This window comes from Laccaria bicolor, genomic scaffold, assembly GCF_000143565.1.
Source record: "Laccaria bicolor S238N-H82 LACBIscaffold_10 genomic scaffold, whole genome shotgun sequence".
Lineage (NCBI taxonomy): Eukaryota > Fungi > Basidiomycota > Agaricomycetes > Agaricales > Hydnangiaceae > Laccaria > Laccaria bicolor.
Window position 1 is genome coordinate 57,664 of NW_001889881.1, and position 13,647 is coordinate 71,310.

Consider the following 13,647-nt stretch of genomic DNA (forward strand, 5'->3'; position numbering starts at 1 on the left):
AGCTTTGCCGTTGGCAAAGCGCGTTTATTTTGGTGGCGATGGCCAAAAGCTCCAAAAAATTGACTGGCAATGCGACGAAGCCAATCACTGACTTTTTTAAACCCAAGTCTTTGTCTCAGTCATCCTCCCTGGCCACAGTTGCTTCCAACTCAACTGGACCTTCCTCAGAAGCAACCGTCAGTTCTATAGCATCCTCTCAGACCGTCTTATCTCAGTCTAGTTCCTCAACACACCCGACTCGCGTCACTCACATGCAGGTGAAGCTACAAAGTCACGTATCTGAAGACACCACTTCTCTTCGGAAAGGCTTACCGTCCCCTACGAAGCCTATGGTTCAAACGGTCGGCTCGTCAACCTCTTCTTTGAAACGTTCCCGTTCCCCGGACACGCAACCCCCAGGACTGAGCCCACTTCCATTGAGGCGTTTTCAAAAACCACTTCCTGAGCCATGTAATTCGCCCGCAAGGCGCAAGGCAAAATTTGACACAGATTCTGAACGAGAGCAGGATTCGGTAGTTCACGTCAAACGGATGGTACGTTCATTAGGGGTCCTCCTTGGATCGTTTTTCTGACACAGCGTCCCCATCAGCAAACCCCTCAATCTAAGAAGCGTCGCATTTCTTCACCCGGACCTTCCTCCCTTCATAGCTCAAGTAGCCTTGTCCCCAGCAGCCAATCCGATGAAGAAGAGCTGGCGCCTTCACGGTCCAAGGCTCGGAGCACAGATGTCAAGGCGGTCGACCATTGGAGGAAAGAGACCCTTCCCCATTCTCCGGACGTCGACAGCGACGACGATCGTGCTGCACAGACGGAAATCGACCCCTTACTCTCTTCGTCCCCCCTAACTTCTAGATTCACCTCACCGTTGACGGAGCCTGAGCATGACACCAACCTTCAGCGCCCAACGCCTGCTTCCCCTTTCAGCCCCGGTTTCGGTCACATCCCCACACCTCCATATACCGACCGTCATTCAAATGATGCCCCTATGCCGCCTTCGCCTATTGCTCTTGATCCCGCAACGAAGGCCGCTCAAATCATTGCGGATATCAAGGCCAGGGCCTACGCGGCGACGCTATTAAGCCCCGAAAGTACTCCCTCTCTTGAGTTCAAGGATGAATTATCGGATAGTAGCGACGATGAGATGCTTCCGTTTGTCCCTGTGCCAGCGAAGGAAAAAAGGTACTCATCCCGCCATCCATCTTGTTACGTTTGCTGACGCCATTGCAGTAAGACAAAACCCAGTGTTGATAATGTCGATTCAACAATCATGACACGTCCCACTCGATATCCACTCCGAGATCGCACCTCCTCGCCAGCCATTGGAGAAGGGGAATCACTTGAACAAAGCTCACGGGGATTGCGCACCATGCCCGCTGTATTTTTCAATGGAGCTCACAAGAAAGGGAAAGGAGCAGCCAAAAAGAAGCCTGCTTTCAACCCACTTGATAATTTTTTAAAGGAAAAAAGGCAAGCAGAGAAGGGCGGTAAAGGAGCTGAGGCCTTCCGTTGTGCTGAGAGCTTGGCCAGCATGCAGGGGAAAAATAATTTATTCGACGAAATGGCCGATGAGCAAGCTGAGAGCGCAGCCTTTCAGGCTGTGAAAGAACGTGATCAATGGCTCAACACCCCATTGAGCCCCGATAATAGCTTCACTTCCCTCGGTGCTATAACCCTGGTTGAAGAGGATAGGCGAAGACTATTCGGCGACAACGGCGGGAAGGCGATTATAGGTATTTTGGAAAGTGATAGGGTCTTGAAGGATCAAGAACGCGCCCACAAAAAGTTCAAGGGAGTACCGTTTTGGACAACGCAAGACTCAGTGGGCATGCTAGTTGATGAAACCTTTCCGACTTTCCAGTATGAAGGAAAAGATAGCATACTTCAGCTCTTTAAGTCTGCACTTGATCGTGGAGGTGCATAATTTCATCACCTCTCACTGAATTGTTGGCTAATTTTCTCATCCCTTTTACAAGACCTCGCACAAGCTTCACTCTTGCTTGACACCGGCTTTTTATTCAGCAGTAAAGTTGTGACGCAACCTCAAGTAACTACTTATCTGTGCAATCTTGGCAAGTGTCTCCTCCGTTTGGTTTATGCTACGTTTTGACATCAGGGTACATCAGCCCTTTCTACGAGTGATGCACCAATCCATGCAGCGGCGTTCCGTGCTCTGTTACGGTTATATTCTTCAAAACCAAATCCCCCTTGTGGGGTCACACTCTCTTGCATTTTAGGCGCTCTCCATCGCTTAGGAGCCGTGTCCTCCCCGATGTCTTCTATAGGATGGGCAACGGAGTCTTCCGTACACCCACCATCGATCGATTCAACAAGTCGCGAGGGAGCACTGTATCGTTTGGTAGAGCTAGTAGCTTCGTGTGCACGGTATGTTTATTCCTCATTGGCTACGACCTGAATTTTAACTGTCTGCTTTTTCAGATCTCAACAGCTAGTCGTGGAAGACATTCCAGACCTGGTAGCAGCATTGGTGTTACTAATCGCTACCGACCCTTCCACCTCTCTGCCGCTACAACGAGATATCACAACAGTGATAAACCAAATTTGCAACAGCATTGGCCCTGAGGGCGAGGTGTTCTCCGAGATTGTGAGCTAGAAAACACTCTTTCGAATATGAACTGAATTGTTGGTTTGTAGGAAGCTCGCATTTGTTCAAAGGTGTTAAATTGCATTTCAACGTGTCAGCCCATAAACATACCTGCTTTCCTTTTTGGCTGCCGGCACAGGTCGCTCCTTGCGAATTGCCCGGTACGCAGCCTTTTCCATTGTCACCGAGCAGGCAACCGTCACCCCAGTAAGTCCTTGAACTCAGATTTCTGAATTTTACCCTAATAAGTTTAAAGGCGCAGTATTCCGATCTACCTCCCATTTCTGAAATCCTCAATGCTCTCTTGCTCACGAGCTCGGACCAGTCAGGCATTTTCGATCTCCACGATGAGACTGATTACGTCAACCTGGGATTCTATGTCTACATTTTGAGTGTTGCCCTCTCGAACGTGAAGGGTTGGGCGCTTGAGGAGTGCGAGGAGTCGAGATCAAAGCCTCTTGGTCGTCATAGTCCAAACAAATTGGGCTCGGGAGAAGACAAACCCAAAACACCATTGCAAGTCCTCCTCTTGAGAGCCTGCATTCGGGCATCAGTAAGTGAAATTGTTGGGTACGAGACAACCAAATGGCTGATCGAATATCGTATAGGTGATACCCGCGCTGCGCACCTGGACCGTTCTCGGACCAAGGCAGCTGTTAAGGCATTGTCTGTGCGGATATATTACCAACGTGATGCCTGGATAAGAGGCAACACAAACAGCAATGGTAAACCCAAGATGAACCTTCGTCAATACTTTCCTACAAAAAGCTAGAGTAGCTTTGCTTTCTTTGAATAGCGGAATTGTTTGCTTTCTTCCTACACTAATATTATGTTATCCTAGTTTGCTTCGTACCCTCAAATTACACATTGTTAATCTCAAATGAATTCTGTATGATACTTAAGTGTTATGTTATGACCTGCAAGCCACAACCGTGCCGTTCTCTATGAGCAAGCCTCATGGTAGATGAAAAGGTTAACAAGTGAACCAAAAGTTAAGCAACCATTAAAATTATGACAACAGAGGGATTCGAACCCTCGCCCGTTAAGACTGGATATGCATTGAAGGCCTAATTCCAGCGCCTTAGACCACTCGGCCATGTTGCCCCTGTTACAGACTTATAGATGGAATATTCGATTCACCCTGGAAAGTTATATTAGTCTCAATCTCCAGCATGACAATCTCCTCCCTGTACGCTTCCCAAGCTCAATGGGTGTTTATGGTCTTACGACATACCTCCGCGAGAAAAAACGATTATTATCAACTAGCATTGAACTTACCGCCAGTTCTTCCACAAAAAACCCAACTTCAATTGTGGTAGATGGTTGGTCGTGAGTTCGCTATTTCTTTAGCGACTGAACAACGTAGCTAACGGTGATTAGGTTTATCTACGATGTGCACGACCACTCGAATCTTCCTTGGGTATACGGTGGAGAGTACTCTGAATTTGCAAACCTAGTAACGGCTGTCGTTGAAGCTTGGATCAAGGTAGGACTCAAGATTTACATTGTTTTTGATGGTCTGTATGCGACCGTAATGTGAACTCCTATATTTCGATTTAATCTTCGTACAAGGTGCACACCCCGAACTGAAGTTTCCGACAATCATTTCACGTTTAAGTGAATCGCACGTTCGACCATCGTTGCTCTTCTTTCGCACCTCCCCCGCAGCTCGTGCAACATCTCGATCGCTTCATGAAACCTGCATCATACCTCCGCTGTTATATGCAACATGCATCAATGCCCTCGAAAACCTTCGTAGTACAAACGATGCCCTAGAACTTCACTTTGCCGACGAGGAAGGTGACCCTTACGCTGTGGAATTGGCGGGCCGGGTGGGCGGCTACGTCGTTGGAAACGACTCTGACTTCGTCATCCTCCACACGGAAGGATACCTTGGGTATATACCACTGGCCGAAATGACGTGGCAAGCATCTGGGTTGGATGATATCCCAACTCTTGAAGACGAAGATGCTGAATTCCAAACTGTTAGGAAAAAATCTAAACGCAGGCCTACGAACAGTTCCACGGCGGGCAAAGGACTCTTACCGCCGGACACGGACGAAGAATTGATCCTATCTTTCATCACATACAATCCGGTGACGTTGGCGGACCATTTCAAGCTGCCCGTAACTCTCCTGCCCTTGCTGGGTGCTTTCGTGGGCAATGATTACTCAAAACAAACAGAGTCACATCGCCGCAATATTCAATCACTTTTCTTCGATAAGAAACTCTCTTCGTCTCAGCGGATTGATCATACCGCCGCTGTAATGCGTGCAGTACTATCTCCTGCCACTCCAAAACGCAAGTCGGCACACCCAGTTGGCAGCCCCATGGACCTCATCGATAGAACAGTCACCGCACTTTTGAGTCGATTGACTAATGCATTGGGATCAGGAGAAATCGATTCCATCATTGAGAAGGTCGTGGAAGCAACACTCCGATACGCATTGCTCAAATACTCTGGTGATATACCGGGAAAGGATGGGCTATGGCGTTCAGGCATTTGCGCCCTGCACCCTCCCGAGTCCTGTCGAATCTTACCCATGTTCTCCCAAAAGGTCATTACTCAACATCAGGATTCAGGGCAGGAGGATGCATCGTTATTCGCAATCCGTGAAAAATATCTTCAGTCATACCGAAGTGGTCTTTTCTCGCCCAAAAACATGGACGTCCTAAGTACGGGGACTTTTTGGCCCAGGCTTTTTCTTGAAAATCCAGACTTAGAGACAGTTGGCCGGAGCATTGGACGACCAATCCACATTTGGGTATATGCTATCCTAAACGACGCTGTCGGATTACCTGATGACATAGATGACGAGGACGAGGATGAGGATGAGCTCATTGATGTCGTGGAATCTGACGGAGAGGGCACAGACGGGGCGGATTACCTTGCTCCCCTCAAAGGTGAACTACGACGCCTTCACACCTCAGAAGATGAAGCTACGGAACCACCAGCTTCTATAGCGTCATCTGGTCGCCCCAATCGATCCCGTCCTGCTGTGGTGACAGAGTATCTAAGGCGAGGAGTTCGAATCGCTGAAGAGCTGGTCGAAGTGGTGCCTCTGCATGATCTTTTGCCAGGAATATCACTCTCTAGTTTTGCTTCCATTGACGCTCCTCCTCTGCTGTTAAGATCGCAGGACGATCGATTGACCGTTTTCCTCCGTGCTGTGGATTGCGATATACCATCCATTCGAGGGCTGTCTTCTCAGCACCTCGTTCCGGTTCTTGCTGTCCGTTGGATCGCCCGCACTCTCAGTCGTCGCGCTCAAGAAACGGGTAGCAAGGAACATGCAAAAGAAAAATGGACAATGAATGAAGCCCGCTGCTTCCTCGCCTCTTTTGCATGGTCAACTGCCCGTGAATCTGATAATCAGCGAGAGCCCCCACCCATCGTTGATCGCCATGTCCAACTCATGGCACAATACCTCATGGCTTTGGAAACCATCAGCCAGCTATCAGAAGTCCTTCTTCTTACGGAACGAGCACCCTCCACAGCTCACCTCTTTTCAGGGAAATTGTGTCATGAGTTTTTGACGCAGACACACCCTTTGGAAGATGCTGTCATCTCAAGTTCTCTTTGGGCCGTTGCTACTGAGGGTTTATCAGATGACTATCAAGAGGAGCGCCCCAAGAAGGCGAAGAAAACGAAGAAAGAGAGAGGGCCTGCACTGCCGTCATCCGCGAAGCCAACTACGGGTACAAGCTTGTTCGCGTTGTTGGGAGATCAAGAGGCCTGATGGGGTCCAGATTCATTTATTCTTGCTTAATTTGTGCCAAACTCGTTCATGATGTTTGTGATTCTGTTTTTAGAATCCTATGTGTTGTTCTGAGAAGGGATAATTCCAAGCATATAAGGTATCCGCGAGGTCGAACCTGAGCAGAAATCTTTATCACTGTCACCATCGAGATAGCGACCCACAGGTAAGAGCTGCGGCAATTGTCTCGTTTTGGCGCTAATCATAAATAAATTACTGTTGGGTGCACATTTTACAGCAGCTCGCGCAATACACGGCCAGCTAAGGGTTGTACATTATTCAACATGACTTGGATGTGAATCACGCAAGAGATTCGCGTGGGAGAGGACAGGAGAGCAAAATACACCTGAACACAGCAACACAGCCAAAATGGGCTTAAGCAATACACAAGCAATACACGCCAATATAGGACGGCCGACGCGCTGTTCTGTGTTGATTGTGGCTGTGGCACTGCAGTAACAGCCTCTAATCATTTAAAAGGGACCCACTACGTGTTTCAACGGAAAGATACCCCAATGGCTTTCACATACCGAAACAGCCCCGTCGTCCCCACCGACATCATCACCTACAAGCATGCCGGGAAACTTGTATACGTGAAGCCCGCGGAAAATTACGAGGTAAGCATCGAAAAACTCAACCCAACAGGAGAAACATACCCTAACAACCTACACAGCTAGCGCTTGACTTTGCTCAAAAAGAATTCCCAGAAGAGTTGGCACATATACCACGAGACAGAATAATGTTCACCATAAGTGTCAACGTCCAGGGAGAGCGGCGGCATGTGCGGATATCTGAGAGCGCGTGGACAGGGACCGTCGGACGCCTTTTGAGAGGGGAAGTCATCGATGTTGGTCTCAGACCAGATCCATCAGCAGTCATCCCGCCGCCTCAGTATCTCGAAATCCCATCGAAAGAACCGGCCGTTGCGCAGCCGAGATCTGTACGCCACTCGCGATCGACACCTTCGTCACGACAGCACTCGCCGACGCCATCGAGTCAGAGCGATAAAGGCGGCTCGACGAGGATACGGTCGTGGTTTGGCGGAAAATGATTTTCTTGAAAGAGACCCCATAGACACCTTGAATGCCTTATACCCCATTCTTCTACCTTTCGGCTTCATACCATCGTGTAGATTATATTCTTTGTATCATTCCTAGATAGCATTTTATTGTATGTACACTTGTCGTTATAGCGTGTTCTCGCACCAGAAGGCTGCGATGTATGATGATCCTTTCTCCTAGTTGATAGGTTAAGTCGCCGAAGTGGCCCCTTCAGTTCGCAGTGAATCGAAGGCACTGTTGCTTTGGGCCGAAAGTATCAACGGGGCCATACGCTGGCGAGTAGCGGAATGGTTCCTCGTATCATGTTCGACTGTGTCGTAAAAGAGCCTTGCTCCTGAAAGTAGCGTTATATTGCAGAAGGTTGTTGATATCGCGAACCCAGTCGTCCTCTTTCCCAGGACCGGCACCTTCGCTGTGTTTCATCTCCTCTGCATCTGTCGATGTGATGATAGATGATCGATTGATACATGGAACGGGGAAGGGCGAGGCCTGAACGTTGACTGATTCTCCTGGGTTGAGCACATGCGATGTTCGTCCATCCATGGACACCCCGGCTGGGGCTCGGCTGCGATCCCCTATCTAGGATCATAAAGAAGGTCATTCAAAGAAGATAAACTGTTGAAGAAGCATACCCTTAATGTGACTATGGAAGATGACGGGAAGACAAGTGGACGGAATGATAGGCTCCGTGGACAGATTGGGGTTAGGACCAAGGCGCTCAAGGATGGGTGGACAATGGGACCTCCAGCGGAAAGCGAGTAGGCAGTGGAGCCCGTTGGGGTGGACACGATGAGACCGTCAGACTAGAAAAGATGGTTGATCTTGGGTTTGAAATCAGGGTAGGAAAAAAGGCAAACCACTGCTTCTGTGAGATGCTGACCGTCGACAAAGATGTCGATTGTGTTCAAGTGGGGACTCGAGCCACGGTGGAGTGCGATCTCATTCATAACTTGCCAGTCTAAAGCACAATGAGTGACGGTTGTAAGATACGAGGTTGATGGTTTACACACCATCACCATCCTTCCCAATTTTTTCAAAGTCTTTATCGTAAAATGTGCAAGCCAAGCGCATGCGGTTCAGGATGGTTGCTTTTCCTGTAAAGACACTTTCGAGAGCTTTGGAAAAGTCATCAATGTCTACGTGGGATCATGGGTTGAATCGCGAACCAAGACGGGCTGAGGAAAGTCTCACGAAAAGGAAGCAGGAATCCCAATGTGCCCATCGAGAAACTCAATACAGGTGGAACCGCACCGGCGCTGAAGAGAGATGACGCGTGCAATATGGTGCCATCTCCGCCTAATGTCACAACCAAGTCTATTTTGGGGGAGTTGGGAGCTGGGGAGGATTCTGAGTTGGTTCGCAGGATTGAAAGGGGGAGATGAACGCACTTGATTGCCAGATTTCTGCTCCGTGCGGTATGTCAGACCTATTCTCGTGAAACACTCTTACTCCAGGGTAGGTGGCATGCACATGTCTGGAAAGCAACGTTCAAAGGGAGCATTGGGATGAAGTTGGGGACGCTGACTCGAGAAAGGCATCAATCGCGAGGATGACTGGCTGGGTACGAAGTTTGTTCACAATCAAAATCGTCTTTGGAGGGGTGTCCAGCTGTCGAGGCCTGTCTTGTGTCGCAGATCAACTTGTGAAGGGGGAAAAATACGAGGATAACGAACGTTTGGGGTTGATGTGAATCCAAAGAGAGAGACCTCGAACAAGCTCGCAACGGCAGACGAGGAATTAATGAATGCCTGGAGGTACACGGCCATAACGTATGCGAGGCAATTTTTGACGCTCTCGCCCAAACCATTTTGAGGTGGAGATTGAGTGGACTGTCAATATCACTACCAAAATGGTAGTCAGTGGCAAGAGCCTAGTCACATGACATATGTTTTCAACGGTTGTCGCGTCGAATTCCAACCCTGTTCGAACATATTCTTACCTTTCCTCGCCGTCGTCGTCGCCGTCGTTCTCGCCCATCCACATCTTCCATAATTTTTTATTGCACCGGTTACACATGCACCATCCGCTCTGATGCCCGACACAATCTTCCCAGAGAAACGAACTAGATCCCAAATCACACTACCTGATGACATTCTACAAGTATCCCAACGTTCACCTTTGAAGGATGCTCGGAGTGCTCTCAGAAATTATACTACACCGACAGATACGCGTATTCCGACCAAGGGACTATCCGATGATGCAACGGACGACGAACTACTTCTGTCGCCGCGCAAGGATGCTTCGAGCACACGCGTCCCTCACCGCTCCAAGCGTTCTGCTTCTCCTCCTCCAGAGAATGGCCAATCACCTCGCTCTTCCTTGGACGAGAGGGACTCCAAAAGGATCAAGCGTGACACCAGTCCCGAGAGAATCAACATGGAGAACACAGACAATATTCCACTACACCGAATCTTAACGCATGTACGCAACCACTCAGAGCCCAACTATACCAACCATTCATCTCGCAAATTGTTCAAGACCGCATCTAATAAGCCGGCATCCAGTGATACACATCCTTGCCCATCCACACCAGGACCCTCTGGCAAAGAAAGAGCTCAATCCGTGCCTCTTTTCTCTGCATCATACCCAATACCTCATATCGACCTCAAGAATCCGCCACCGTCACCCCATCGAATTCGCGCTCGCTCTCGTTCACCCTCAAAGGAAAGGGAGCCCAAACTCCGCATCACCTCGCTTACCCTGCCACCTATTCCAGATGAATCCTTGAAGGGCATGGAAGTTGATCTTCCCTCGGAAATTGAGCAGCAGAGACAGCCTCATTCGATCACTGGCTCGGAGAGTACTCTTGTTAATGATGCCTTCCCTACGCCCGATATCGTTGCGAGCTCTGCATCACCTGAAGCCGAGATTAGTCGGCCAGAACCTCCATCAACACCAGCTACTGGTCAAGGATATTTGCCTATAGACCATCTTTCACCATTAACGCCCCTACCAGTAACACCGCACTCATCGATACTTGCGGCTGATGCTGAAGATAGTTTTATGAGTCGCTCGGGTTGGGATTACTTGTCAGGCGGAGAGGTATGTTTGGTCAACTTTTCAATTCCTGATATTAACATTGGTATCAGGAGTCGGAGACAACGAATTCTCTACCCCCAAAGACTCTCTTACCACTGGAAGCCACTTTATCAGCTGCCCCCTCTCTAGTTGAAGGGGCTGCCCCCACTCGTCCCCCACAATCCGGTAATATGGGCCCTCCTGCCCGCATACCACCGAACAGAGAGAATCGTATAGCCGTCGGTGGGAACAGGACAGGAAAGGGCAATGCCTTGCTTGAACTGATGAAGGGACCCAAAGCAGCGGCTGGATCAAGCAAGACAAGTTCTTTTGCGAAGAAGGAGAGCAAAATGAAAGGCAAGGGAAAGCAAGAGGCGGAGAAGCCAAAATCAAATTTAAAGGCAAAAATGCGGCCCAAGCCAAAGGTCCAACCGAAACCAGTACCGCAATTTGTCCCTACTACTACTGATGAAGAAGCTGGCGACACCGAACCTGACGAGACGTGGAAGTTTGAAGCGGATTTGGCCATTCTGATGCCGCCATTACCGAGACTGGCCTCACCAGCTAAGGCGCGTCTCGAAAATGTTCCTGCGAACGAGTCTGAACCGGCTCCTGAGAACGTGGCTGAATTGGTTCTTGAAGATTCTGTACCCCTCGATGACCGACCTCAGGCAGTCGTGATTGAAAACGATGTAGAAAGCACCACGCGTTCAGCTCCAGAACTTGCCGCTCAGAAGCCGTTGGCCGAACAAGCTGATCCAGTAGATGTAGCCCAGGAGAAGCCCACCTCACATCCTAAAACTACCGCTCAGCCTCCTCCCAAACCAAGAATAAGCAAATTTCCGCTCGAGAAGAAGGTGGTGGCACCTGCGATTCCCAGGGCTTCTCGGGTAACAAGGAGCGTGTCGTCAAAGCAGCAAGGTGTGTATTCACTATGCCTTTTTCAGCGCAGTCCTGTTGACCCCTCGCAGCAACATCTTCGTCTAACTTGGTTCAGCAAAAGCTTTCTATGGCACCCCCATCCAGACCAGTGAAAAGAACTGCATCTGGTGCTGTTAAACCTCTTCCCCCACCACAAGACTCTGCAGTCTCCTCTTCAAGCCTTTCCGAAGTCCCAACGGACCCCATTAGTGATTTCCAACTACCTCCGGGATCACCAATGAAGTTGTGTTCGCCAGGAAAAAGTAAACCCAAGGTCATTGCGAGCTCCTCGACCCTCACACAGCCAACTCGATCGAGCGCTGCCAAGATGTCTCTGACCAAAACGCCAGGAAAGACCAGAACGTTTGTCAAGCCAGTTTCAACGCCTTCACCGACAAAACTTGCCAGGTCTGCATCCATGCTCTCATATCGACCAACATGTATGTATCTTTGGTATATCCTTGATAGATTGGGGTGCTCATTGATATGCTCTCTCAGCAGGGGGCGTGTCCCGTACATATTCAGTCAACTTGGAGCACAGTCGCACTGCTACAGGGGGTTCATCATTATCCACACTAGCCAGTGCCCTCGAAAAGCTTCGTATGCCACCACCTGCAAGGCCCAATACGACTATGGGGTTCAACAGAGAGAGCGAAAATAATTCTTTCGATGGCAAGATGATGAGCATGGATGATGGAGCTCTTGGCCGACCGTCGCTTGGAGTGGGAAGGCTAGAAAGTGGGGAACTCAAACGCTCTGCGACTGTGGGGTCATTGATGGCTGGCCCTTCGAAAAGGGCAGTTCCTCTCGCGGGCTTTTCAAAAGATGACAAAGCTTCCAAGCCAGTGCAGAAGCCTCTGTCAGCGGCAGGATTTGGGGCGCCGAGGCCACACCTTGGAGCTGGAGCCATTTTGCGGGGAGGGAGGCAGGATCCGTCCAACAAACCTCGCATATTTGGGTTTGGCGTAAGCGGCAGACGGGTTGTTCAAAAAGCGAGTCGGAAGACAAGTCTTCCCAGTGTCGTCGCTAGCCCCGTCAAAGGAGGAGACCAGGACCCCGATGCCACCATCCCCGACTATTCCATGCATGACGTTAGTGAATCAGCAGCAGATTCCTTGGGTGATGTCTTTATGGCGCCATCCTCCGAGCCAAAAATCTCCTCCGACAAAGGGAAAGGCAAGGAGAAAGACTCCACTGGTGACTTGTGGCTATCAAACGCTTCTCGAAGAGTTTCCATCGCTTCACAAGCACTTTCCCAATCTTTGAGCTCTCTGCCTCCACCGGGTTCAATGGGCCCCCCAGCAACACCTCCTGGTCGAAGGGGTGGTGTCAGAAGCTCAAGCAGCAGTTACCCATCGACTTCAGGGGCCTCCAGTGGTTCTCCAACCAACACATCTGGGACAAGATCAAGCGCCCGGATTGCGAAAGCCGTCGCTAGCGGAGCCGGAAGGAAAGCGGCTAGTGAGTCGCCTGCTGGCGCATCGACAAGTAGTGTACCGGATTCGTTGAAGATTTTGAAGGACTGCGTCATCTTTGTGGATGTTAGGACAGATGATGGTGATGAGGCTGGGTCGTTATTCGTCGAGATGTTGGAAAGCGTCGGTGCCAAGGTTTGTCTTTCTCAAAAAAAGTGTAGTTATGAGCTAACCAAACCACTTATCTTTCAGACTCTGACGAGGGTAGGCCAGACATGTACTCATGTCGTTTTCAAAAACGGATTGATGAGCACAGTTACGCGCCACAGGTCGGCCGACTTTCATCTTCATTATTTCGTCTATGCTAACTCGGGACTAGATTGCTTCGTGATCCTAAACCATTAGTCGTGGGAATCGCATGGGTAGTTGAATGCGTAGAGCAGCGTCAACGAGTTGACGAAACAAAGTTCCTTATTGACCTTGAGGAGGTTAACCTACTTGCAGGAAACAAGGTAAAGAGTTTACTCCATTATCATTTCACTTGAAGTTTAATATTCCCGACTAGCGCCGGCGTTCCATGTTACCAAAGCCTATCGTCCCATATGCAATGAGTGAGGTGGGTGCTCCTGATATGGAGCGTGATGGTGATGGCGACCAGTCTATGGATGGTTCTACTTCTTGTAAGTGTTATTTCCTCTCGTGTTTTCCTCATTGCCTTCCCTAACACCCTCTCATAAGCAATAACAATCGATGACGATCTCCCCCCTCTGGAAAGGGCTCGACGGCGCAAGAGTATGCTTGTTGGTCCTCGACCTTGATCCCAGTCCCAATTTACGAACATTCACGACTTTCTATGCTTACATACCTAACTT

General features: G+C 49.5%; 5 protein-coding genes across 5 annotated transcripts; 4 read left to right on the plus strand and 1 right to left on the minus strand.

Annotated features, from left to right (window-relative positions):
• Window positions 1-38: 38 nt before the first annotated feature.
• LACBIDRAFT_296212 (uncharacterized protein) lies at window positions 39-3,306 on the plus strand (the record flags this gene model as incomplete). The annotated part of the gene is made up of 9 exons (XM_001880069.1): window positions 39-533; window positions 590-1,179; window positions 1,228-1,915; window positions 1,974-2,006; window positions 2,114-2,382; window positions 2,437-2,602; window positions 2,653-2,763; window positions 2,859-3,155; window positions 3,211-3,306. The coding sequence occupies 9 exons, from the start codon at window positions 39-41 to the stop codon at window positions 3,304-3,306; spliced, it is 2,745 nt and encodes a 914-aa protein (XP_001880104.1).
• A 392-nt stretch (window positions 3,307-3,698) lies between these two features.
• On the plus strand, window positions 3,699-6,342 carry LACBIDRAFT_296213 (uncharacterized protein; the record flags this gene model as incomplete). Its single annotated transcript, XM_001880070.1, has 3 exons — window positions 3,699-3,931; window positions 3,983-4,119; window positions 4,175-6,342. The coding sequence occupies 3 exons, from the start codon at window positions 3,699-3,701 to the stop codon at window positions 6,340-6,342; spliced, it is 2,538 nt and encodes an 845-aa protein (XP_001880105.1).
• A 533-nt stretch (window positions 6,343-6,875) lies between these two features.
• LACBIDRAFT_296214 (uncharacterized protein) lies at window positions 6,876-7,411 on the plus strand (the record flags this gene model as incomplete). The annotated part of the gene is made up of 2 exons (XM_001880071.1): window positions 6,876-6,977; window positions 7,034-7,411. 2 exons carry the CDS (start codon window positions 6,876-6,878, stop codon window positions 7,409-7,411), a joined length of 480 nt encoding a protein of 159 aa, XP_001880106.1.
• Window positions 7,412-7,721: 310 nt separating this feature from the next.
• LACBIDRAFT_296215 (uncharacterized protein) lies at window positions 7,722-9,187 on the minus strand (the record flags this gene model as incomplete). Its single annotated transcript, XM_001880316.1, has 8 exons — window positions 7,722-8,000; window positions 8,054-8,224; window positions 8,279-8,379; window positions 8,432-8,557; window positions 8,613-8,756; window positions 8,810-8,895; window positions 8,947-9,029; window positions 9,095-9,187. The coding sequence occupies 8 exons, from the start codon at window positions 9,185-9,187 to the stop codon at window positions 7,722-7,724; spliced, it is 1,083 nt and encodes a 360-aa protein (XP_001880351.1).
• A 265-nt stretch (window positions 9,188-9,452) lies between these two features.
• On the plus strand, window positions 9,453-13,593 carry LACBIDRAFT_296216 (uncharacterized protein; the record flags this gene model as incomplete). The annotated part of the gene is made up of 8 exons (XM_001880072.1): window positions 9,453-10,463; window positions 10,511-11,360; window positions 11,411-11,800; window positions 11,859-12,970; window positions 13,028-13,104; window positions 13,155-13,287; window positions 13,341-13,455; window positions 13,514-13,593. 8 exons carry the CDS (start codon window positions 9,453-9,455, stop codon window positions 13,591-13,593), a joined length of 3,768 nt encoding a protein of 1,255 aa, XP_001880107.1.
• Between the last annotated feature and the right edge of the window lie 54 nt (window positions 13,594-13,647).